This window comes from Hyaena hyaena, unplaced genomic scaffold (assembly GCF_003009895.1).
Source record: "Hyaena hyaena isolate Hyena2069 unplaced genomic scaffold, ASM300989v1 scaffold_483, whole genome shotgun sequence".
Lineage (NCBI taxonomy): Eukaryota > Metazoa > Chordata > Mammalia > Carnivora > Hyaenidae > Hyaena > Hyaena hyaena.
Window position 1 is genome coordinate 426,810 of NW_024081117.1, and position 27,538 is coordinate 454,347.

Below are 27,538 nucleotides of genomic sequence, written 5' to 3' on the forward strand. Positions count from 1 at the left end.
TGTCTTTTTTTAAGTATACTTTTTACTTGAGATTTTAAAGGGTGAGTTAATAACTGTTACGTGATGAAAGCGTATTTCGTATTTGAGAAATTGAAGCCATTATTGAAAGAAAAAGTGGTGTTAGTAATTTTAGGAAAGTGTAGGGTAAACATATTGGTTTGTAGGTCAAATATAGTATTTTGAATGAGAGAGTTTTCTTGTTAAACTTCATAATCTTTCATATTTTTCCCCAAATGAAATATATCCTGAATCTTCTCATCCCATATTGTGTACTAATTATAGCAGCATTAAATTTTTTTTTTTATTAGAATCAAGTCAGGCTAAAGATTGGCTTTCCCTGTGTGCTATACTTCACAGTACTTTTGCTAACAGTATGCAGTTTTCTGTTTTAAGGTATTGAGCTTCTCTTCATGCAATAAACTCCTTTTTTTTTTCTTTATTTGAGCTTCAAATGTCACTTCTTTTTTATCCCTCAGATGAGAAACCATCCAACTCTAGAGCCTAAGACTAGTTAATCTAAAATTACTGCTATTCTAAGTAGAAATATGTTTTAATATATGTCTGCAGTAGTTTAAAAGCCAAAGTACTAATCATTTTCATCAGGTTTGAAAGACAGTTTTATTTCTTAGAGTCACACATTTTCTGTATGCAGAATGAACATAGGCCCAGGTCCAGTTAGGCTGACGTCCATAATTTGACCCATACCGTTTTGGTAACAAATCCTCTCTTTTCACTATTCTTTAGTTATCAGACTCTTAAAAGAATAATAACAGGAAGATATAAAGATGCTGTACTAGCCAACTTGGGCTGTTATAACAAAATACCATAGACTCAGTAGCTTAAACTAAACAGACATTGATTTCTCACAGGTGTAGAGGCTGGGAAGTCCAAGGTCAACGTTTTGGCAGATTAGGTTCCTGGTGAGATGCTCACTTCATAGACAGCTATCTTCTCACTGTGTCATCACACTTCTCTTCCTTTGCTTATAAGGACACTAATCTCAAAATGGGAGCCCCACCCGTAGGACCTCATATAAGCCAATTATTCCCGAAGGACTTCACCTTCAAGTACTGTCACATCAGGGAATTGTATAAATTGGGGGGACACAAACATTCAGTCAATAACAGTTGCTTTTAAATTAAATAAACAGTTTTCTTAAATTTTTTTTCTTGAAGGCTAGGTAAGAAGAAAAATGCTGAAACCATAACTTGACAGCACATTGGTGCTCTGACCTTAATTTGGTAGGCTGATTATCCTAAGCTTGAACTGAAGTTTTTAAAAACCTCCATCCTTTCAACACCAAATTTGAATAGAAATGTGATTAGACTATATTGTGTTTTTTCAATGATAATATTATGAACTCTTTTGTATTTTTAAGTTCTGTGAACTAATCACCAAGGGGTATTGCAGACATTCTTGAAACAATTTTTAGTATGCTCCATAAATAAACTTAAAAGTAACCAAAATCTCAGTTCACTGAAGAGCCACATTTTTTATTTTATCAATTTAGATATTTCCAAATTGACTAGAACCTGATGAAATTGAAATTGGAAGGCACCAAACAAGAACCATTCTAATTCTCAATCTTGCAGTATTTTTCTATTGAGTAAGATGCATTTGAATGACCATTGATGATAGATGGTTTTCCAAATTTGGGTAAGACTCTGCAAGCATTTCTACTCATACCTATAAGTAAAAACATTTCTCTTAAGAGTTGGTTAAAGTATAGTGGTTTAGGACTTATTTTTTTATGAAGAGGAAATAATTTTTTATGAAAAGCCTGAAGGTTTAGTGGAATTGCTGGTAACAGGAATATTTAGGTGAATATGGTATTATAGTTAGCTGACTTTTTTAGTTATTAATCCAAAAGGTATTTTTGTTTACTTGTTTAAATCCTTGTTCTGCAAAATTCTTTCTAATATAGTGGATCACTTTCCTGAGTCAGCAACATGTATTTTATGTATTTGAAGCTTTTATTGATAAAAAGTCTGCTAAGGCATCATTGATAAATAGCATAGTTAAGGGCAGCAATTCTCAACGAGGGATGGTTTTCCCTCCCTGGGGACATTTGGCAATTTTTCATTGTTATGAATGGAGGTAAGATAAGAGGGAGATGGTACTGGCTTCCAATGGGTAGGAAGTCTGGGGTGCTGCTGACATCCTTTGATGTACAGGACTCCCCCGCCCCCACTACAAAGAATTACTGAATACAAAATGTCACTACTGCCAAGTATGAGAAGCTCTGGGTTAGGATTAATAATGATTTTGCCACTGTTGTGTATATTTAAAAAATATTTATCATAGGCACTGAATGTAATTCTAAAATACTTCGACTAGGACTCCAGAATGTTTTTGAACAAACATCTAGTCTTCAAAATGATTGTTTTGGGGAATATGATACTAATCTGGGTTATGTGGTGTCTGTTATTTTTTAGACCTTTCTTTTTAGTTATTGCACAAATGTATGTGTAGTCCAGCTTTCTATTACACACATATTTTGCATGTTCATTGTAGACAGGGCCTAGAACATAACAGATTGTAGGAGTAATTCAGATGTAGGAGTGATTCAGATGTGTGTGAGGTTATAAATTGTTTCTCTGGCAGCAGTGAAAGAAAATTGGAAGGGCGTAGGGGCACCTGGGTGGCTTAGTCGGTTAAGCGTCCGACTTTCGCTTAGGTCATGATCTCGCGGTTCGTGGGTTGGAGCCCTGCGTCGGGCTCTGTGCTGACTGCCAGCTCAGAGCCTGGAGCCTGTTTCAGTCTGTGGCTCCCTCTCTCTCTGACCCTCCCCTGCTCACGCTGTCTCTCTCTCTCTCTCCTAGAAATAAATAAAACATTAAAAAAAAAAATAAGCGCTTGTTACTATTAAAAAAAAAAAAGAAAATTGGAAGGGCATAGAAGAAGCCTTAGTTAAGCCAAGACTCATGAACTTAATCAGTGCTGGCTAAGAGTGAACACTGGTTATTTAAGATAAAGACAGTATGGATAAGTACGTCCTTTCCTTCACCGTAGCATTCTTTCCCCATCCTAAATGTCAACCCAGTCTGCATAGGCTAGGTTTGGCTTAGCTGGTGATAACTTTTCCCTTTCCCTGTGGCCTTGAATTACTGGCATTTTCACATCCACTTTCTATCTAGATCTTACTAGTGTGTTTTCTCTTCAGCTTTTTGTGGTTTCCTCCCTCCAAGTACCTACTCACACTGTCAGAGATGATCTCTGATCAAAGAGTGAATTCCATACGGTAAGTGAGGGTAGTATTCTCCCTACCTGTGCTCAGGGACAGTGTTACCTGGAAAAGGAAATATACCTTGGAGCCAAAGCTTGGGAGCAAGGCAGTGCGTATCTCATCTAGAACTGTTGCCTCGGGGTGACTTAAAATCAGATATTAAAAAATTAACATTCGTGTACAGCATTGTGAATTGAAATTTATCCTGGGATTTTGGTTCACACTTGTAGCTTTAACATTCAGGCTTTTTGTTGCTTTTCTTTACAGGTCTACTTCCCCTGTAGGACAGCATCATTCTCCTATATCCTCTAGACATCACTCATCTTCCTCACAGTCAGGATCATCTATTCAAAGACATTCTCCTTCTCCTCGTCGAAAAAGAACTCCTTCGCCATCTTATCAGAGGACAATAACTCCACCTTTACGACGCTCTGCTTCTCCTTACCCTTCACATTCTCTGTCTTCTCCTCAGAGAAAACAAAGTCCCCCAAGACATCGCTCTCCAATGCGAGAGAAAGGGAGGCATGACCATGAGCGAACTTCACAGTCTCATGATCGACGTCATGAAAGAAGGGAAGGTACGCACTGTACTTTATCTTGATTTTTTTTTTTAGTTTTTTAAGTATTTTCTTTATTAAAAAACTAGACATTCGGATTTGTTGTTGTAATAAGGGAAAGAAGAGAACTGTGTTAAGTCTTCTGTAACAGACGAGTTCTTGAGGGCAGTAGGAGGCACTTTAATGACATGGGAACACAAGCTATTAAATGCCACCTAAGTGGGCATTTTCATGTATTCTAAGGCATTGTTTGCTTTTTGCTTCAAGTGCTAGACGTGTTGGACTGTCTGATTCTTAGAGCATCCTTCTAATTGTTTAGTTGATCCTTTAAAAAAATAAAAAGTTAACGAAAGCAAAGCAGCAACCCAGGGAGTAGAGTTTGAAAGCATCAGACGTTATTCAGAAGGTTGGTGTAAACCGAGCGATCAAGTCTTTGGGTGTAACTCTAGAAAGAAATTAGCAAAGCTGTTTCCCTTTCTAGATCCCTGAGAATTAAGTTAACTTTGGATTTGCTGCTCCCTGTTCAGGCTGAGATGCTGTTCTGATCTGGCACTACATCTCTTTCTTTACTCCTTGTCCCAGCTTCTTGTCCTTTTTTAGTTAAAGTTTTTTCCTAACTTCTCCAGAGTTGGTGTTTGAATGTAATGAATACTCAGGAAATATTGCTTATTTGCAGCATTTCTGCTTAATATGCATTTTTAAAGTAAGCCTCTCCGTGAGTATAGTATAGCAGTATACTGTCAAAGTATAGTGTAGCAGTATGAAACATGTTGAATTTAGTTGTTCTCTATCAACAGCACAAGCAATAATCAAATTCTTTTATTCAAGAAAATGATGATATGTAGGTAGGGACCAGAGAGAACATCTGTTGTATAGAATTTTTTCTTGTGTACATGACTTTGGAACCAGATCAGCACAGCAGTATTTATGGAACATTGGTAAGATGGGAAAATTCTCTTAACACCTATGTATTAATTTTAATAAGATATTTAATTAGAGTTGACCAGGAGTATAGTATATATTTAATGACTACTTCTTGAATGAAAACTCTGTAGTGTGTTTAATAACTATGTTTTGAAATAATAATGAGGGGAAATAGTATGCATTTAAGTCTTATAGCAATGCTTTTTTTGCACTAAGAGTGGCTTATATTACAGGGAGAATCCATTTAATAACAAACCATATGTTTAGTTTCTTTGTAAGGAAGATGTTTCTTTAACCTTCCCCATAAGAGATGTAGCAGATGTTTTTTCCTCTGTTTTGATGTCATTTTCTGAAATAAAAATAATTGTAGTGAAAGAATGGAGAGGTAGATGACAAAATATAACAACTAGATGTATTTGTAAAGACAGATGGGGGAATTATAGAAAAAGGATCTGGTAGTGAGTGAACATATTTTTAGGCAGAGTTGTCATTGGAGGAGGACTTGAAGTCACAGGTGTGCACAAAAATGGATGGAGACCTATCAAATATTTGATGCTTGCCTGATGCTTCTGTTCTTAAATGGCATTTGTGGATATAAGCACATGGACAAAGTAACTGGCAGAAGAGATGAGTTATTAATGTGAGAATCTAGGGGTTCTTGTGGATACTAGATGTTGGGGTGCTTGAGAAAGTCTATAGACCTAGCTACTTGGGGCAAAGAGAAAAGAAGGTAAATTTAAAATATCTTGTAGGCATTGGAGCTGCTACACTTGCTAAAGTAATAGCCTCAGATCTTGAGGCAGTTGCACAGTGTCTAAGAGCAACATATAAAGGAAGCTGATTTAAAAACAAGACAGTGCGTTTTTTGAAGTTCTCTTGTTAATCCTTTGACGTCATACCAGATTTATGCTCTAATCAATTTATCCCTATTCCACGCATATCTAAGGTCCACGCATATCTAAGGAATGGCTTCTCTTCTTTGCACATTCTCTTTAGATAGGGGGTCACCTAAGCCATTTAGGCTCTGGGCCTTTTATTTTTTCATTTACACAGTGACAAGGTTGAAATAAATGATCAGTGAGTTTTGTTTCAACTTTTTAAAAACTGAAGTTCCTTTCTTATTTTTGTAGGCTAGAAAAATAGTATTTCTAGAAAATGCTTTAAGTAGAGAAAACTTTAGAGACAGGAGTGATCCCACTAAACAGTTCAAGAAAAGAGAGGGTTGAGTAACAGTATCTCTGCCAGCCACCTTACTAACTGTAGGCCAATGCTTAAGTGCCGTAAGTACGTTTGAGGCACTCATGGGTTGTCTAGTCTGGTGGAGGTAGTTAAAGTCACAGTGTGCCTCTGGATTTAAAAGTAGTTTCTAAAACATAAACCATCAGTGATATGCGATCAACTTACTTGTTTCAGTTGTTTAAGATCTATAAGTATGGGTAAGTTGGGACCCTGGAAAATCCTATTCAAAGTTTATCTAATCAAGGATAAAGTTATATCCAAGTGTTAATAAAATTACCTTTGGAATTTTAGCTTATATATGATTTTAATTTTCTTATTTGCCCATGTTTATGCAAAGAACATGAATTACTCTTTAAAAAATTGCTTAAACTCCAAATTATGTATCTTGTCTAGTTTCTCAAAATTTTGTGGAAGGAATTCTAGTTCATTCCCAAATTTGCCTTACAGAGACCAGAAGCAAAAGGGATAGAGAAAAGGACACAAGAGAAGAACGAGAGTATGAACAAGATCTGAGCTCTTCTAGAGACCACAGAGATGACCGAGAGCCTCGAGATGCTCGGGATCGAAGAGATGCCAGGGATACTAGAGACCGACGGGAACTGAGGGACTCCAGAGACATTCGGGACTCCAGGGAGATGAGAGATTATAGCAGAGATAACAAAGAGAGCCGTGATCCCAGAGATTCTCGGTCTGCTCGTGATACCCATGACTACAGGGACCGTGAAAGTCGAGACAGCCATCGAAAGGAGGATGCCTATCAGGAAGAATCCCGAAGTTACGGCAGAAACCATTTGAGAGAAGAAAGTTCTCGTACTGAAATAAGGAATGATGCCAGAAATGAGTCTCGAAGTGAAATTAGAAATGACCGGATGGGCAGAAGTAGGGGGAGAGGTCCAGAATTACCTGAAAAGGGTAAGGTTTTTGACTTGTCAATAAACTGTGTCTTGTATGTTTATATAGAAATTATTAAATCGTTTAAGTGTTCTAAATGTATTCTTTTTTACATTCATTATCATTTTGTCAAAGTAATTTTCAACTAATTGAATTTTGGCCTTCCCTATAAATTCCAAATAGGAATTGTTAAATTCCTAAAATTTAGGAATTTGCCCAAGTAGCAAAGGATAAATGGATCCTCATCCTAGATCCCCTGGTTGAATTATATCCAGTCATGCCTACCCTTTTGATTAGTGTGGAACACTAAGAAAATTGCTATCAGGCAAAAAAGTAGAATCAAAAGAAAATAATTTCTACTAAATAGGTACAGATATGACAAAATGATTATTAAAGTGGGATTAAAATGGTGCACTTTCAAAATTGGTGGTTATCAGAAATGACTGTGTATTCTGCAGTATACTTGTGCTTGCTTCAGACCACCTCAGATTATTCACATATCAGAATCTTGACCCATTTTTCTTCCCCTATAAAGCATTTGCCATCACCCAATAACTACCTACCTAAATGTATTTGTCTCCAAACTGCTTGGACTGAATTAGATTTGGCCTCTTTTCCTCTACTGTCTTCTTTGCCCTCCCCTAAAATGCTTCTGCAGAATTCTGAACAATCATTCTTTCTATTGGTCTTTTGGTCTGTCTTGTTCATTTCTCCAGCTTCACATTACGCTGAAGGCCCCTTCTTGGCTTTTCTTGGCCTTTTGCTTTTTCATAGACATGTTTTAAATGATTTGTTGTTTTAAAAAATTTCACAGAAAACTGTTGGATTTTTATTTCAAATGCATTAAATTTATGAATTTATAATTTTTTCCTGTTAAAGTCTTGTACAGGTTTTATTCCTGGGTACCCAGCATTTTTGGTGCTCCTTTCAATGGTACTTAAAAGTTTTCTGTTTTTAATAATGCATTCACATGACTCAAAATTTCAGAAGTACGAAAGGATATATAGTGAAAAACCTTTCTACTGTCCTTGACCTCATTCATTCTTTTGGCAATTTTGTCTATATCCTTCCCAGAAACATTTTACACAAGCAGATTTGTATGTGTATTCATATCCCCCTCTGGTTTTACAAACTTACTTTAAAAAAAAAAAACTATATATTGCTCTATATATTGCTGCTATTTTCACTTAAAAAATACCTTGGAGATCGTTCCACTTTAGTCAACTTGATAAACAACTAACCCTTTCTTTTGGGTGCATATTGTCTATTATAGGATATACTATAAAGATTTTTATAAGTTTTTATTTAAATTCCAGTTAGTTAACATACAGTATAATATTAGTTTCAGGTATACAGTATAGTGATTAGACACTTCCATACAACCCCAGCACTCATCACAACAAGTGTACTCCTTAATCCCCATCACCTATTTAACCCATCCCCTCACCCACCTCCCCTCTGGTAACCCATCAGTTCTCTATAGTTTGCTTTGCCTCACTATCTTTTCTTAATCTTTACTTATTTGTAAATTCCACATGAGTGTAGATATATAGTATTTGTCTTTCTCCGACTGACTTATTTCGCTTAGCATTATACTCTCTGACTCTATCCATGTCGTTGGAAATGGCAAGATTTCATTTTCTTTTTTATGGCTGAGTAATATTCCATTGTATATGTACATACCACATCTTCCTTACTCATTCATCAGTCAGTGGATGTTCGGCTGCTTCCATAATTTGGATATTATAAATAATGCTACTGTACATATAGAGGTGCGTATATCCCTCTGCAGTAGTATTTTTACATTCTTTGGGTAAATACCTAGTAGTGCCATTGCTGTATTGTAGGGTAGTTCCATTTTTAACCTTTTGAGGAACCTCCATACTCTTTTCCACAGTGGCTAGGCCAGTTTGTATTCCCACCAAAAGTGTAGGAGGGTTCCTCTTTCTCTACATCCTTGACAACACCTGTTGTTTCTTGTATTGTTGATTTTAGCCATTCTGACAGGTGTGAGGTTATATCTCATTGTAGTTTTGATTTGCCTTTCCTTGATGATGAATGATACTGAGCATATTTCAGGTACCTACTTGGGATTCTGGGTCTCCCCCTCACTCTTCCCACCCCTTCCCCTTCCCCATGCATGTGCATGCACATGCGTGCCCTCAAATAAATAAACATTTTAAAAATACTGAATTCTATATATATTGGGTCTTTTCCTGTACATACACACTGATGATAAAGTTTAATTTATAAATTAAGCATAGTAAGAAGTTAACAACTAATAACTCAATGACAGTAATATACTGCAATGAAAGTTATGTGAATGTGGGTTTTGAGGAATTTCTTATTGTATTGTGCTCACCCTTGTGATGATGTGAGATGATGTATGCCTGTGTGATGAGTCAAAGTGAGGTTACTGTTGACCTTCTGACCAGATGTCAGAAGGAGAATCACCTGCTTCTGGACCCCCATTGACCATGGGTTCCTGAAATTGCAGAAAGCGAAGTTGCAGATAAGGAAGACTACTGTAAATCCAATATTGATAGATGATTAGGTATTCCAGTCTTTTTTGTTTTTGAACAGTGCTTCAGTAAATAACTGTGTGTCACTAAATAATATCTTTTTAAAATATTTTTTAAACTCTGTCAGTGTAAGGAAATGATTGATATTCGTATATTAATCTTAACATTGTTACATTGCTGTATTCTCATAGTAGATCTAATTAGATTCTCTTAAACATTTTGTCTGAGAACAGACAGATTTGGCTCTTCTTTTCTGCTTATGTATTGTCAATAACCTGTTGAGCATCTTTTTCAATATAATAGTGAATATGAGTGGTATAATGGGCTTCTTAGCTCTGTTTCAGTTTTTAAAGTATTATTGTTGGCATTTCACCATTAAGCATGGTGTTTGTAGGTTTTTAGCAGGTGTTTTTTTTTTGTTTTTTTTTTATTGTGGTAAGGATGTCTCCTAATATTCCCAACTTTTATATCCTGGCATTTCTTTTTTTTTAATGTTTACTTATTTTGAGAGAGAGCAGGAGACAGCACTAGCACTTGTGTGTGGGGAGGGGCAGAGAAATAGGGAGAGAGAGAATCCCAAGCAGGCTCTGTGCTGTAAGCACAGAACCCACCGTGGGACTCGATCTCATAAACTGAACTGAGATCATGACCTGAGCTGAAGTTAAGCATCAGATACTCAACCAGCTGAGCCACTCAGGTGGTAAAAGGAATTTTTTCATTTTTTTTTTTAAGTTTTAGCATAGGTTTGTTAAAATTTAATGTTAGTTAAGCATCTGTGTTTTCAGCTGAGATTACATATAATTAGTGGCATGATGGTAAATATTAAACAATGAACTCATCAGAAAAAGTCCCTACTTTATACAATGGTATAAAATAGCAGATATTGAGCTAACAGCAGAAGAGATGTGCACAATTGGCTCTTTGAAGCCAGCGTAAACTGTTTCTAGCATACCACTGCATAGTTCATTTTTTGTGTTCTTGTTTGGTGTGGGAATCAAAGTTATACTTGACATATGAAATGTGTTGGGAAGTGTTGCTTTTTTTTTTTTTTCCTCTAGAACAATTTACATATGATTGGTTATGTATTCTNTTTTTTTTTTTTTTTTTTAATGGTTAGAGCTTTTATTACCTATGGAGTTTTGTGTAAGAGTTACAGATTTAAATTATTACAATAGTTATAGATTTGTTTTTTCTTAAAGCAGTATAGTAAGTTATATTTTTCTAAGACTTTTTAAAAATTTTTGATACAAAGATGTTCCAAAATTTCTTTTTTAAAATACCTATTATGACTATGTTTCCTTATCTTTCTTAGTTTTTCCAAAGTTTTTGGCTATTTTGAGTCTTTTCAAAAAACTAATCTTTTGTTTATATTCTTTTTTATCTCTTTTGGTCCATTAATTTCTAGTCTTGGGTTTTACTGTGTTATGAAATGTGTGGTAATTGTACCAGTAACCATTCTAAACACTATTTCTAAGTTTTAATATAATTACTTCTTTGACTCCTGAGTTACATGGAAAAAGGATTTAAAATTTTTAATCATACTTTTTAAAATAAATCCCCTTCCCTAATTTTAATTGTTGCCAGAACAGGCTTTGAAGTCAGCTCTTTGGTATTTGTATTTGTTAAGACTTAGCTGTGGTTCAGAAATTTTTATAAATGTTTTGCATGTGCTTTTAATTATTGGATGCAAAGGATGTCTCTGAGATCAAGCTTGTTAACCATGCTTTCAAATCTACATTTAATTCTTTTTAGGATGCCTTTTCTAACATTACAAAGAAGTGAGTTGAGTCTTCTACTGTCATTGTGAATTTGTTGGTTTTGTGTAATTTGATCAATTTTTGCTTTGAATATTTTAAGGCTTTGCTGTTAGGTACACATAAGACACATTATTCCTTTTATCATTGTAGAATGACCCTCTTTATCCCTAATAGTGCGTTTTGTCTTGGAGGTTATTTTACTAACATTTCTTTTGGTTAGTATTTGATAAGTATCTTTTTTCATCCTTTCAACCTTACTGTATCTTTTTGTTTTAAATGTGACTAAGCAGCATAGTTGAGATATATGTTGAATCTTCTTATTGTTATCATCTTTGATTCTTAAGTTTCACCTCTTTATCTCTCTTTTGTTTCCTGGGTTGTATCCTCAGACATATCTTTTTTTACTAATTATCTCTTAGCAGCATCCAAGCTGTCATTTAACTTATTGATTTTTAAATGTTATATGGGGCTCATCTCTAGTCTTTAAAAAATGTTTTAAATTTATTCTTTGTGGTCTTTAATTATTGAAGCAATCTATACATATATTTTTATCATTAAAATACATTGTTAACAGTATTTAGAATTATTCTGTAATTTTTTTGAGGGCTTAAAGTCTATTATGTATATTTGTGTAGCTGTATGTATTTTTTAAAAACCACTTTATTGAGATATGATTGACATACAAAAAGCAGCACATATTTAATGCATACAACTTGAGCTTGGAGGTAAATATATAATCATGAAACCATGATTACCATTTATGGCATAAACATATCTGTCACCTGCAGAAGTTTCCTCGGGCTCTCTATTATTTTGTATGTATGTGATGAGAACACTTAAGATCTACCCTCTTATCAAATTTTTGAGTTTCAGTACAGTATTATAAATCTGGGCACTATGCTTTCTGTAGATCTCTAGGACTTCTTCATCTTATACAACTGAAACTTTGTACCCTTGACTAATACCTTTATGTTTCCTTCTACCTCCAGCCTTGTCAGTTATCAGTCTCCTCTCTATATCTGAGAGTTTGACTATTTTAGATTCCACATATAAGTGGTATCATGTTGTATTTGTCATTCTGTGTGTGATTTATCTCAGTGTAATGTCCTTCAAGCTCATCTGTTATCTCATATGGCAGGATTTCTTTTTTTTTTTTTTTTTAAGTCTGAATAATATTCCATTATATGTATATACCACCTTTTTTTTTTTTTTTTTTTTTAAATCCATTTGTCAGGGGGCATTTCAGTTGCTTCCTTGTCTTGACTATTACGAGTAATGCTGTACTGAACTTGGGAGTGCAGGTATCTCTTCCAGATTCTGATTTCAATTCCATTGGGTATAGTCCCAGAAGTGGGATTACTGGATCATACGGTGGTTCTATTTACTTTTTTTGTGGACTCTTCATACTGTTTTCCAATAGTGGTTATGTAGCGTTATATTACCATTACTACAGTCAAGATACTCAACTGTGTATCACAGGACTCCCTGTATTACCCCTTTATAGCCACACTCAACTCCTCTCTTTTGTCCTTGACCCCTGGCAGCCAGTAATATGTCCTCCATCTAATAATTCTTATTTCACAAATATTACATAATGGAATCATGCTGTATGCTTCCTGTTGAGATTGGCTTTGTCACTCAGCATAATTTCCTTGAGGCTCATCCAAGTTGTTCCATATATCAGTAGTTTGTTCCTTGTAGTATTCCATAGTCTGGGTATACCACAGTTTTAACCATTCACCATTGAAAGACATTTGGGTACTTTCCAGGTCTGGACTTTTACTTTGGTTCTGTATGGAATGTTTTTGCTATAAACTGTAATCAAAGCAATAATATACATCTACTTTTTCATTATTTTCATGATATTTCTGTGAATTATATATGAATAGTTTTTATTTTTGTTTGGGGGAGATGGGGTTTGGGTTCACTGAAATAGTCTTCTTGCTCTATGATTCCATTATGACTTTTTTAATAGATAGTAAAAACTTGGACCTAGCTTACTCAAGCCCATCATTCGACCATTTGGGTGTTGTGATCCAACATTTAATATTCTTTTCAACAACAATTACCATACTTTGAAACACCAAAAAGGTAAAACAACAACAACCCCAAGACATCTTAACCTGTATGTTTTATTTGAGAAGAAAGATTGTGACTGATGAAACTTGTTGAATAAAGTGTATGTGTTTAAATATTTGTGTGAATATCCTTTGTTTAGGAAGTCGAGGCACAAGAGGTTCTCAAATTGATAGTCACAGTAGTAGTAGCAACTATCATGACAGCTGGGAAACTCGAAGTAGCTATCCTGAAAGAGACAGATACCCTGAAAGAGACAACAGAGATCAAGCAAGGGATTCTTCCTTTGAGAGAAGACATGGAGAGAGAGACCGTCGTGACAACAGAGAGAGAGGTTTGTCAAATGGCATATTATTTAATAATGGCCAACAGTGGTTGGGAGAATTGTTTTTCAAAACCTTTATCAATTTAACTTTTTAATATATCTCTTAAGACTTTTGCTTGTTGACACATTTGAAACTATTATATTTACTCATACTGTCTTCCTTGTTTACTTTGAGAGTATGTAAATAGCTGGCCACCAGAGTACCTGTTTGACAACAGAGTGGGTACTGAGGTGTAGTAAGTACTTGCATACTGCAGAAACAGAGGTGCCCTACTTTAGCTGTCTCGCCTTAACAAAATAGTTTATAACCCTTTAAAGAATGTAGATAGATGCTTGGGTGCCATTCTAGGCATTTCCAATTTAGGAGATACATAAACATTCTCACCCCAGTATCCTGGCCACTCACTCATTAGCTGTGATAATAAACAGAGTCTTGTAAGGCCTGTCAAAAGAACAAGGTGGGGAAAAGATGATGATAGGGCTGGAGGTTATTTGAAGAAACATTTTTTGCATGTTCCTTCTTCAGAATCTGTAATGCTTGTTTTAGCTAATTTTACATTCTTGTATATCTTAAGCTAAAAAATTTTTGGTTACTGTATTAGATTCTGCTCTATTAGATTTACTCTCTTAAATCAGTTTTGAAATAAGATTATGAGAAGTCATTTAAGAAGGGTTATAAGTACTTTCTTTAACAAGCTTTATTGTCCATATAAGGGCGTTTAAACTCTACAATCTTATGAAGGTCTTACTAACTTTGGTTACTAAACTAAGGTTTGCTATACTGCTGAGATTAATATAGTACAAAACTTGATGGGGTAGGAAATTGAATAATGATGCTTCATAGTGGGCTGAATCACAAAGGTAATAGTGTATGTTGATTTGGGCAGTGATGACAGAACAAAGTCACTAAGACACTGTGTACTTTGGGAATATAGATGAGATCAGACTTGGTTGAGTGGAGTTTGTTAGGGTAAGCCCTAATACATTTGGGTTATAAGATGTGTAGGGTTTCCTTAATTACAAATGAGGCTGGAGTTTATATTTTGTGTGTTGATATCTGAAATTATATCTTCTCTAATGCTGATTCACCTCTCTTTCACACTATGTCCTCATAGTGCTATGCTTTTTAATATCTCTTCTTCCCCTCCCCCTCAGTTTGATATTCGAGCTCAGAGGTTTTTCATCTTACTCCTGAATTCAGTAGTAACATTTGGTTTCAATCTTACATTTATTTCCCAACCATACATGTACTGAGTTTGCAGGAACTTTGATAGTTGCTTTATATATGTGTTCATTGACTTAATATCTTTTACAATATTAAGTCAGAGAATATATATAAAATATTCTTTAAAATTCTTTTATCTTTATAATATTCCTGTGAGTGGAGATATGATAAGAGACTTCATGTTTCATAACTTAGGGGATTTGGGCTAAGAGAAGGATAGTGATTTTCCACTGTTACAGAGATGTAAGTTTCAGAGCTGTAATTCAAACTCGTATCTTCTGATTGCAAGTCCTGTTCTCTTTATGTTTTACTTTACTATAACTTCTTCAATATATATCAGTTGTATGATTAAAATAGAACTGTATTTTTGAGGTTACTGATATATTCTACACTGTTTATTGAGAGCTCATGCACTTTTGCTAGGTTCTTCAAGTATAGTAGTTCTTGTGTTCGTCTTAATGGGAGGAAAGATACCTCCCCTAGAGAAATGACTGTTGACTGCAATCAAGGAAACAAAGAAGGGGCCTAGATAGAAATAAAGGATAAGAGAGGACCTACTTCAGATAGACTTTTTATGAAAAATTTGAGATGACATTTATGTCGAAGCATAAATGCAAGAGAAGCTGCATTGCAGAGGTTGAGGGTAAAAAATTCCATACCGAGGGAAGAGTATGTGCCAATTCACCAAGATGGAGAATAGTTTAATATGTCCTACAGTTTGAAAGAAGACCAGTGTGACCCGAGTATGATGAGCAGTAGGGAGATTGATAGAGGTTGAGGGTGGAGATATGTCCAGGCACCTTGTTCTGTGCTCAGGAGTTTCAATCTTCCCTTTAGTTCTTCATGGGCTGATTGAGCACAAATAGGCAGTTGAAGGGGGATGAATGCTTTAGCTATATGAAGTTTTGTGAGACAACAAAGGAGCAAACAGAGTTGTGAGGAAATCAAGAAAGCTTCCTAAAGAGTATGCTAGAAGGAACAGTGGAAGAAACACTTTGCAGGGAGAGGGCATAGTATGTGTAAACACGCAGGACCAAAAGAAACATGGTTTTGGAGCAGTAATGAATTCTGATGTTGGTGTAGAGGTGTATGCCATAATTGGTAGGGAAGGAAAGAAGCTAGTAGAAACAATTGATGAGAAACTCTGGGCCAAGTTCTAAATAGCCTAATAAATCAGGCTAAAATTTTTTAATAAATTGCCTTTTCACTGCCTGCAAGACTGTCATTTTTAAGCAGTTGGAACAGAGAGTTCCAACTGGGGAAAGATTGCAGACAAGGATACCAACCAGTTAGACAGACTGTTTGTTGATGACTTAGACACCTAAGAGGTGATCAGAGTTTGTGTTAATAACGTTAACTGTAGGGCTGCAGAGAGGAAATGGAATGAAGAAGTATTTTGAGAGTGAAATTAATGGGACTTGGATAACTCAAAGATTCCAGCTTTCATGAATGGGTATGTCATTCATTAAGATAAGGAAATCTGTGAAGAGAATCACATCTTTGATGAACACATTTTGGGGGAAAGATAGGAAAAATAGTTTAGATACATTAAAGTAAGTAGTGCTCTTTTATCCTTTCCATTTTCTTTGAAGTAAGGGCCATTGTCATTTGGTTGGAGAAAATAGAGTTTTTATCTGTCAGCGAAGAGTGCGTAAAATAGTCCGTTCCCTGACATTGCTATAATAGGAAATTTCAAGTTTGAATTACTACAAGTTGCAGTATTGAATTTCAGGTTGTTTTGTAATCATTGTGACATTAGTATGATCCCTAACTAAACCAAGAATTCAAACTGTCTTAAGACCATAAATATGTGGCATTTGGGGAATCAAAAGTGCACAGTAGAACCATTTTAACTTGGTTTCAGCAAAAGTGAAAAAGGGTTTAGGAGAACTGACTTCTACTCCTGATGTCCTAATAAATCTGCCATCTCTGTGACTTTGGCTAATCAACTTCTGCACCATAATTTCTTTGGTTTTAAGAAGCAAAGGGCTGGAGAAAGTTTTGTTTTGTTTTAGCTTTAAAATTCTGTGAACTTCTGTATTGGTCTGTAACCTCTAAAGAGCAAATATCCATAATTCTTGGGGTTTTTTAGTCTGTGTTAAGATAGGGTATTCAAATTACTATATTGAACCTTTCCCTGAAAATATCCTAAAATTATTCTGCTTAATAAGTTAATGTTAGATATTCCACTTGAAAACCTGTTGACCATACTGTAGTATGACCTTTATGACTAACCCATAGACATTATTACATAATATGAAAATAGAAATATCACAGTAGCCTAGACTACTATAATAAACTACTCTCAAAAATTGCTAGCTCTCAGGAAAAGTTACTGCCATTTTCTTACACATTTTTTGATCCCAGACTAATTTCCTGCCCAGCTTGGCATTTGGGCAGCATGTATTCATTTTCTCTGTGTTTATATGATTCATGTACTGGGGGAAAAATATGTATATATTTATTTATATATCCAATGTGATGAGACTATCAGTTAACATTTTTAAGAAAACAACTCTTCATCTGAGTGATCAGTTATATGATTAAATAAAACTTCTAGTATAAATATATATCACTAATACGAAACACTTTATATTAACTTCAAGATTGCTAAGCATCAGTACCCTTAATATTCTAGTTTATGATAAATTGATATTGCAGCAACAATTATTGACAGATGTTTTGTTCTATATTTTCCTCACATAATAGCTGCACTTTGATGTGTATATATTTTAGCCTGAAATTAGAGGTGTGACTTACGAGGGAAATTTTTTTTTTCCTTCAGCTCCTATGTTCTACACCTCCTGCTGCCCCTATCCTTTGCCACCAGTGTTCTCAGGTCCTGCTGGGGGGACAGAGAAGATCAGAGGTGAAGGGTAGAGATGGCAGAAAGTGGGGTTGGAGCAGTGGGCTGGAGGTAGGGTAGGGAGCATGCAGAGAAAGATCAAAGGCGGATCAGTGGGAGGCGGGAGGGGGGTTGATGGGGAGCAGAAAACATGTTAGTTAGAGGGCAAATAAAACTTACCTCTAAGAAAAAAATTATAAACATCTAGGGGTGATTATCTGGATGATTAACTTAAAAGTAAATATAACCTGATTTGTTGCCACTGTGACCCTGTACACAGATAAAATTTAAGATTTGCCATACTGTCTTAACCAATAGGTTATCTGTCAAATTAATCACTGACAAAACTTGATTTTCATTGTAGATCAAAGACCAAGTTCACCAATTCGACATCAGGGAAGGAATGACGAGCTTGAGCGTGATGAAAGAAGAGAGGAACGAAGAGTAGACAGAGTGGAGGATAGAAGAGATGAAAGGGCTAGAGAAAGAGACAGGGAGCGAGAGCGAGACCGAGAGCGCGAGAGGGAGAGGGAGCGTGAGCGGGATCGGGAAAGAGAGAAGGAGAGAGAATTGGAAAGAGAGCGTGCCAGGGAGCGGGAGAGAGAAAGAGAAAGAGAAAAAGAGAGGGACCGTGAAAGAGAGCGAGATCGTGACCATGATCGAGAGAGGGAGAGAGAGAGGGAGCGAGATAGGGAAAAAGAGCGGGAGCGAGAAAGAGAAGAGCGGGAGAGAGAGAGAGAACGAGAACGGGAGAGGGAGAGGGAGAGAGAGCGAGAGCGGGAACGAGAGAGAGCGAGAGAAAGAGAGAAAGAACGAGAGCGTCAGAGGGATTGGGAAGACAAAGACAAAGGACGAGATGACCGCAGAGAAAAGCGGGAAGATACCCGAGAAGACCGGAATCCCAGAGATGGACACGATGAGAGAAAGTCAAAGTAAGAATGGGAATGGATCCGATTTTTTAAAAATTACATTTCAGTAGAGTTCAGAACATTTCATTTTCATGAAATTTTCATTTTCTTTTTCCTCTCCACATTTTCCTGTATTTCGACGTTATTCTATATATTTGGTGTTTAAAGTCTTTTGAATTGTCTAGGAAGAAAAACACTTTCTCATTCTCTTTCTGTAGACATGGATATAATTAATCATTCTTGTTTTCTGTGCCATTTTTGATGGCATATTGGGTTGTTCAACTTCTGTAGACTTGTTTTTAGCAGGAATTCAACTTAAAAGTGATAAAATCAGTGAACCTATAGCTCATCAAACCCACTTTAAAACTAGTTAATGGAGTTGACCAGTCACCAAGAGATAGTGTCTGTGCCATTCCTGAGAATCCTTCATGAGTTTTATGTACTTACAAGTCTGGAGTCACTACCCCCAGGGATGGAAGCATTCATAGTAGTGTCTTAAAACTGAAGGAAGTCCTGCAGCCACTGCAGGGCTAGAAGATGAGAGATATGGACTTGTCCTCTCTTGAGCTAGGGAGTTATAGTAGATTATTGGGATCAAAAGATGTGTTCTCATTATCTCAAGTATCTGAGGATAGTGTCTTTTTTTCTTTCTTTTGTCCCCCCCCCCCCCCCCCCCCCCCCAATTGCTCAGGTATCTGGGAAGTCCATGGTTAGAGTTCATTTGTTCTTAAGTGACTATATTCAGACTTTGAAACAATGCATCAGGAATCCTGTGTGTCCATTTCTCCACTGTTTTCTTCTGTGAGTTCTTGTCCCTGAAAGGTTTTCTCCAGATGATGGCTAAGATGGCCTGAGGGTATGCCTGTCAGCTTCACAGCCCTGTCTATTGAGACTCTCACAATTGAGGAATAGACAAAGGGAGCTAAGTCACTGTAGCCGTGAGAATTTTGGACTTTGGTCAGTTTTGAGGTTTCATGGACATAAAACCAACCTTGTTGGAGTTAACTGCCTTTTTTTTTTTTTTTTTTAAATACCAACTAGGATGAAAGGTATGATTAAGTTTGCTAAAACAAACTGGGAATAATTTATATATTCAATTTCATTGCTCCTGCCTCTCGCTCATTTGAATTATGGTGAATACAGCTCCCTGCTTTAGGCTGTTTTTCATCATTGCTGTTGTAGATTATGATTATGGACAAAGCACAGAAGTGGAGGCTTCTTCTTTTAGGTCTTGGCTTCCCTTCAATCTGTAGCCAGGGTTTTCTGTAGTTCACACCCACTGGCTTCCCCTTCCCCGTTAATAAATAATCTTATATTAACATAATATTCAGATACTGCCTTTAACTCATGTAGGCACACAATACATATTTTCTCTTCTCTGACTTGTTTAAAGTCTCTAAAATTGAATTTGTGAAATCTTTGTTATTTATCTATTATGCAGTCCAGTCCTTCGATTTTATTTTCCCATGCTTCTGATCTCTGCTTACAGTAGCAAAAGTTTCTTCTGGTTTTTCATGGCTGGATAATCCAAACGTTGCAAGAACCCCAGAAACTTAGGAGTCAAACAGCTCTAAACAATAGCCATATGAGATGTTTTTATCAATTGTCATCTCAGTAGTTGAATTTATCCAGAACTTTTTTTTTAAGTACCCCCATTTTGTAGAAGGCTTTGTTTGCTGAATTGTCATACTATTTATTTTACTCTTAATGTTATTTCTATAGATATTTTCCTAGAAGTTAAAGTTCTTTTTTGTATATTTTAATTCACTTTATTTTGGTATGCCAGTTATCCTTCGTGTGTATCAAACCACACAAAAATTTGGTAGTTTAAAACAAGATCCAGTTCTCTGCTCCTCATTCTGTGGATTAGCACTTTGGTCAGGGCTCAGCAGAACAGTTCTGCTGCTTTTACTCGGGATCACTCATGTTTCCACAGGCAGTCTGGCAGTTCATCTGGGTCTGGATGACCCCAAATGGCCTCACTCTCATGTCTGGCATTTGGTGCTGGCTGTTGTTTAGGGCATCTCACTTCTCCTCCACATGACCTTTCATCCTCCAATAGTCTGAACTCTCCATATAATGATAGAAACCTGCCAAGAGGTCAAAGGCAGAAGCTTCAGTGCTTCTTGAGTCCTGACTTTCCAAACACACTCTGTCACTGTCACCACATCCTCTTGTCATAGCAAGACAGCGGGACAGAATGGGGGAATAGATGGCCTGATGATGGTAGGTACTTTGGATAGGGAACTGTACAAACTTGAGCCTATAAATTGTCACACTAATCTTTTTTTCCCCCCAAACCCTGATTACTCATCTATGTAAAGGAGCTGTCAGGGAGATGTGTGTGCTGCAGTATGTTTTGCAACTTCTGACCATGGTATTTGTCAACTGTTGTTTTTTTTTTTTAAGTCAAAATTTAATGACAATGTAGGAAAACACTAGAATAATTTAAGGACCAGAGATATAAATCACTAGTCATTTAATGTTTAACTTAAAGAATAAGAAGTATAGTGAACATTGTAATTATTACTTTGCCACCAAGCAAGTGATTTAGTTTGTTTGTTTTTTTTTTTATGTTTTTATTTATTTCTGAGAGAGAGAGAGAGAGCGTGAACAGGGAGGGTCAGAGAGAGAGGGAGACACAGAATCTGAAACAGGCTCCAGGCTCTGAGCTGGCTTTCAGCACAGAGCCCGATGCAGGGCTCGAACCCACGAACTGTGAGATCATGACCGAGCCAAAGTTGGACACTTAACCAACTGAGCCACCCATGTGCCCCGCAAGTGATTTAGTTCTAAAAAGAGGGCAGGAACCAAGTTTTACAGTGTACTCACTGGGCTTATGATAAAGCTAATTTATTCCTAATTGCAACTTTAGGAGATTGACCCTGGCCCCCCCCCCCCCCCATTTTCAAATGAGAAAGCTAAGGTTCAGTGACTTCAAGAACTTATCTAAAGTTACATAATAGGTAACATGGCTATAAGTTGAATTCCTACCTTTTTTACTCCAAAGCAGACGCTAATTTTCTGATTGGGCTTCCCAGCGTAAAGTATTTCTTCACCATAAAATATAAAAATAATGAGTAAGTTTTAGTAGAGGGTACATTAATATATTAATTCTTCTGTTATATGTTACCACATTGCAACGATTAGATCTGGTGATTTGATGAAGAAAGACCTGTTGCTGTGTGTTTTAAGTCACTATTGTACGTCTTAACAAATGAAGAGTTTTATTAAAGATGCTGAATACCTTTTGTATGATGTAGCTCTGACAGTATTGCTCTCTTACAATTATATTTTCTATTTATAGTAAAGAAATACTGAAAACTAGTAAAGAAATCTCTTTTTCATCCTCTGGAATTTTATAAATTATATTTGTCCAATTTAGGAAGCGCTATAGAAATGAAGGGAGTCCTAGCCCTCGTCAGTCACCTAAGCGCCGGCGAGAACATTCTCCCGACAGTGACACCTACAACAGTGGAGATGATAAAAGTAAGCAGAGTGTGTTGTCTGTGTTTCTGTGTCCACATTCCTTTATAACCATGAGACCATTCTTTGACATTATTAGGAAATGATGAAGTGAGATTTAAAACTTTTCTGGCTCTGCTGCCTCTGAATATCTCGTGTGACTGAAATATACATTAGGAATACAGTTACTTTACCTTACTGGCATGGTCATCTCCTATCTGTATAAAATCCATATTTTTAGTGAAATTATTGCCATTTTTAAAGTTTTAAAATGAAAAGAGAGAGGTTGGGTTATTACTATTTCTGTGTAACATGAAACATTGTTTACCTGGTGAAAGTGTGATTGCTTTCATCTTTTTGTGTAGATGAAAAACATAGACTCTTGAGCCAGGTTGTACGACCTCAAGAGTCTCGTTCTCTCAGTCCATCACACCTTCCAGAAGACAGGCAGGGTAGATGGAAAGAGGAAGATCGTAAACTGGAAAGAAAAGAGAGTTCAAGGCGCTATGAAGAGCAGGAGCTCAAAGAGAAAGTTTCTTCTGTAGATAAACAGAGAGAACAGACAGAAATCCCAGAAAGCTCAAGAACTCGTGGGCAAGACATGATAGGACACCACCTGTCTGATGAGCGAGACACATCCGATCGAGCTCATGAAGAGAACAAGAAAAAAGCAAAAATTCAGAAGAAACCTGTTAAGAAAAAGAAAGAGGATGATGTAGTGATAGAGAGGGGTAACACAGAGACAGTGTCTGAAGATACTCAAGTATTTTCACCGAAAAAAGGACAGAAGAAGAAAAGTATGGAAAAGAAACGTAAGAAATCCAAAGGCGATTCTGATATTTCTGATGAAGAAGCAGTCCTGCAGAGTAAGAAGAAGAGAGGCCCGCGAACTCCCCCTTTGACAGCCAAAGAAGAATTGGTTGAAATGACCAATGGTAAGGATGGCCATCTAGAGGATTCTCAGAAAAAAGAAGATACGGCGTTCAGTGACTGGTCTGACGAGGACGTGCCTGACCGTGCAGAGGTGGCGGAAGCGGAGCATTCTGCCACCACTGCCACTCCTGGAAGGACTCCTTCTCCGTCCTCTCTTCCTCCCCCTCCTCCTCCAGCGGCTACTGCTTCTACGTCCACCCCCGCTACTCTTGCCACTTCTGCCTCCGCCACCAGCATTTCCTCTGCCACCCCAACCAATAGCACCAATGAAGACTCGCACAGGAAGTGCCATAGAACACGTGCGGAGAAAGTGGAGGCGCCTCACGTTACCATAGAAGAGGCGCCACATCGCAAGCCGGTGGATCAGAAGAGGAGTAGCAGCCTCGGGAGCAATCGCAGTAATCGGAGTCACACATCTGGTCGTCTCCGCTCGCCATCCACTGATTCTGCCCATCGGAGTGGAGATGACCAGAGTGGTCGAAAGAGAGTACTACATAGTGGCTCAAGAGATAGAGAGAAAACAAAAAGTCTGGAGATCACAGGAGAGAGGAAATCTAGAATTGATCAGTTAAAGCGTGGAGAACCCAGTCGAAGTACTTCTTCAGGTAATAAAATTGAATTCTAATCTAGCCAGTGCTTCCTGTTTTATATATTTTATACAAATTAGAATTTTAAAGTAAATGCTAAAGTGGTTACATTATATACTGCCTTAAATTTTAAGGAACTTAAAAACTTAACCATGCTACCAAAATGTTACTTGTTATGACGTTAACACTATTATAATAACATTGAGTGATGCCATCAGTTTCAAATCAGGATGTTAGTAGTATATCTTGGTGGAAGGGCTTATGTTGTATTCAAGTCCCTTACTGACGCTTACAATTTTAACCTTCCTGCTCTTCCTGCAGCCAGTGCTTTTTCTTTTGACCACAGAAAATACGGTAGGGGATAGGAAGAGATTAGATAATGAAATGATCAGTTCTCTTAATGCTTATCCATTTTATGTATGCGTTTCTTGGAAGATCTTTTGTGGCTATAGAGGAAAATTACTTGTTTCCTTGCCTTTTACATATTTTAATTAGCACTTTAATTGAGAGATCAATTTTTCCTTAAAATGAGTTCCTTGAATAATTGGGAATATGGAAATACCAAGTGTAAGTTTTAAAGGACCCTAAAATGAAGCATTTTTTTCTTTCCCTTTTCCTTCCTTCCTTCCTCTCTCTCTCTCTCTCTTCTTTTCCTTCGATTAAAGTATAGTTGACATACAGTGTTATATTAGTTTCAGGTGTATAGCACAGTGATTTGATACAAGTTTAACAACAATGAAGCATTTTATTTCTTACCTTGTGTTAACTCTTTGTATATTTATTTTAGATCGCCAGGATTCAAGGAGCCATAGTTCAAGAAGAAGTTCTCCTGAGTCGGATCGACAGGTCCATTCAAGATCCGGGTCGTTTGATAGCAGAGATAGGCTTCAAGAACGTGATCGATATGAGCATGATAGAGACCGGGACAGAGAGAGGAGAGACACAAGACAGAGAGAATGGGACCGAGATGCCGATAAAGATTGGCCACGGAACAGGGACCGAGATAGATTGCGGGAACGAGAGAGAGAACGAGACAAAAGGAGAGATTTGGACAGGGAAAGAGAGAGACTCATTTCTGATTGTATGGAAAGGGACAGGGACAGAGACAGAGACAGAACTTTTGAGAGTTCTTCTCAAATAGAGTCTGTAAAACGCAGTGAAGCAAAACTGGAGAGTGAACATGAAAGAGACCTAGAAGGCACTTCCCGAGACTCTCTTGCTTTGGATAAAGAAAAAATGGATAAAGATCTAGGATCCATGCAGGGATTTGAAGATCTGAACAAAGCTGAGAGAACTGAGAGTTTGGAAGGTGAGTGCCTTGTTGTCTGTTATCCTGCTCCATTCCTTTTCAAATTTCATAGGAAATATTCTCTTGTGAAGGTGTTCTGATATGCATAAGGAAAAGCCCTATGATATTTCAAAATTGTGGTCCTCTCATGGTAGACTTGCTTCAAATTAGCCCAAATGAAATAAAAGATAGTTGGATGCAATAAAAAAGTTCTTTTCTTAGATATTAAAAAAAGTCATAAAAATGGAAGTTATTTCTTGATTCAGAGACAGATTCAAATAACTCTCAGTAATCCTGTTTTCTGGAGCAGTTGAGAAAATACACAAAACAATTAACATTCCCTGAAAATGCGTTTCCACTTTGGCCTACTCAGAGCCAGCCTCAGCTGTGGGGAACATCATTCTCCACTGCCTCTACTCTTCTTTTCACTCCCAGTCGAGTACATGCCTCTGAATTCTCTCAATGCACTGCACTCCAGCCGCCTTTGTACTGCCTCTTCACATCACCTGGTAGATGTTTGCCCTCTTATCTTCTCTTACTCAGACTTCATTTCCTAGTCTGTATCATTTCCTCTGTGAGGCCTTCTCTGCTAACCATACTTATTCAGGTTGCCATACACGTTGTCTATATATCTTTTATAGCATCTCCACACTGTATGACAATTATTTTTCCTTGGTTTTCTCCCCACTATACTGTACTACTTTGTTAGGGACCATCGCTTTTCATTTCTTTAACATCAGGACTATAGCAAGGATGCAGTAAATGGTTGATGAATGAAAATATATTCTGCCTGTGCATGTATACCTCACATCTTACTCTTTGGTGAATTATATAAGCTAGCTTAACAATAGTAATGACTCCCCTGAAAATTGTCATGGAAATTCTGCCTCTTTGGGCTTGTCCAGTTTTGATACCAGTGCTTAACACCATTGTTCTGATATCGAGCCCTCAAGAAACTTGTAGGATACTTGTATATAAGCAGCAGTTATTCTACTGTTCTTTTTATGTGTTGTAATACAACATTGGGCCTAGGGTAAAAGTTGTATTCTTTTGAAACTATAAACATCTTTACCATCTCTTGGTTATCTAATTAGATAATATTCCAATATGCCATCAGTTATATTTTTCTACTTGACAAAAACATTTCTATCTCAGTGTTTCTTCACATTATGTTTTCATCTCAATTGTGAGTATAAATAGCCTCAAATACTAATAGAGTCATAATACTAATGGAGGTATAACCTTGGAGTAAAATTGAATATAATTGAACTAATCATAGTAACTCTCTTGTGATTGGAGTCAGTGCCCCTCATCCCTAAAATATATCCTTCACTGGTTGTGATCACACCTAACATAGCATAGAAATTTATGGGTGAATTACCTATGGGCGAGATGAAAAATTTTATTCACCTCAAGTAGGAAAATGAGTAGGATAAACTTGAAAAAATACAAATCATATATCTGCTTTGATATTTAGATGTATATTTATGTAATGAAGTCATTAAAGTTGATTACATTAGAAGTGAATTGGTGGAAGTATAGGGAGATTATTATAGAACGGAATAGAACAGAAAATTATAGAATGACCAGAAACATCTTATAGTTTATTATATTTTATTTGCTGCAAATTTATACCTGTAAAGCATCCTGTTGCATTTTGCTAACCTAGTGTTGTAAACTCAGTAAAGTGTGGGGATAACTGGTGATTAGAAATACTAAACATACTCTCTAGTTTTAGGGGTACTTTTCAGTTCACAACTCCTCAGGTGACAAAGCCTAACCTAAGTAGTTGAGATAGAGTGCTAAGATAAAATATATGATAGTGGGTACAGTACTCACAAAATATTTTTAAATTTATTACTACAACATTTTTAAAATAGTGTTGGGATAGGTAAGACAAATTGGGAGGTAGAGAGACAATCAGTGGCACTTTTATATTTTTACCTCACTGCTGCAGAGCTCTTCATATCATGAGCTAAGTATTATGAACTAAGATTTAATTTCAAGTAAATGTTGTTAATAAGTTTATAAGTCTTAAATTAATGAGTTTATTTAAAGAAATTACAGCATCCTTTTGAAGTTAGTAAATTTGGATTTACTTAGTTTTATTATAAAAAAATTAACACAAGCAATATTATTAAGTGAGTGGTACCTTTTGTTTGTCATATTTTAATGGTAATCTTATAACTTCTTTCGGTATTGCTATTTATACAGTGTTCTTGCCTTTAAATTTTAATTTTTTCTTTTGGAGTTATCAAGTATTTTAAATAATTAAGAAATGTAGTCTTCTAAGGAAAAAAATACTTTTTAAATATTTTAGTGTGCACAGCCTCTTCCTCTTTGGTTTCACTTAAACGTCCCTCTGGTGTGCCCTTTGACATGAAAGTAATCTTTCCAAAGTAGGAGATGACGAATCCAAGTTAGATGACGCACATTCATTAGGATCAGGTGCTGGAGAAGGATATGAGCCAATCAGTGACGATGAACTGGATGAAATTCTAGCAGGTGATGCCGAAAAGAGGGAAGACCAACAGGATGAGGAGAAGATGCCAGGTAATCATTTACAAAGGTGGTTGAACATAAAAATTATCTGATTTATAGTGTTAAGGTATTTTTGCTCCCTTTCATACTCTGCTAATAAATGAAAGGCGGTTAGAATTTTTCTCTTTGTTTTGAGACTGAAAGGCCAATACAATGAAAATTATAGTGTGTATGCTCTGTATACTTTTAAGTTGACATTGCCTGTGAATTGGACAGGGTCCCATTTAAA

At 36.5% G+C, this 27,538-nt stretch overlaps 1 protein-coding gene across 3 annotated transcripts in view; it reads left to right on the forward strand.

Moving 5' to 3' along the window:
* Positions 1-27,538, forward strand: part of ZC3H13 (zinc finger CCCH-type containing 13) — a 96,677-nt gene that overhangs the window by 55,897 nt on the left and 13,242 nt on the right. For 2 of the 3 annotated variants that reach the window (XM_039254362.1, XM_039254363.1), the window contains exons 9-16: positions 3,494-3,804; positions 6,394-6,858; positions 13,335-13,526; positions 17,952-18,519; positions 21,881-21,984; positions 22,326-23,498; positions 24,268-24,789; positions 27,169-27,321. In XM_039254362.1, coding sequence (XP_039110293.1) covers positions 3,494-3,804; positions 6,394-6,858; positions 13,335-13,526; positions 17,952-18,519; positions 21,881-21,984; positions 22,326-23,498; positions 24,268-24,789; positions 27,169-27,321 — 3,488 coding nt within the window. The remainder of the gene's footprint in view (positions 1-3,493; positions 3,805-6,393; positions 6,859-13,334; positions 13,527-17,951; positions 18,520-21,880; positions 21,985-22,325; positions 23,499-24,267; positions 24,790-27,168; positions 27,322-27,538) is intronic. The other variant, XM_039254364.1, reaches the window with a different exon arrangement.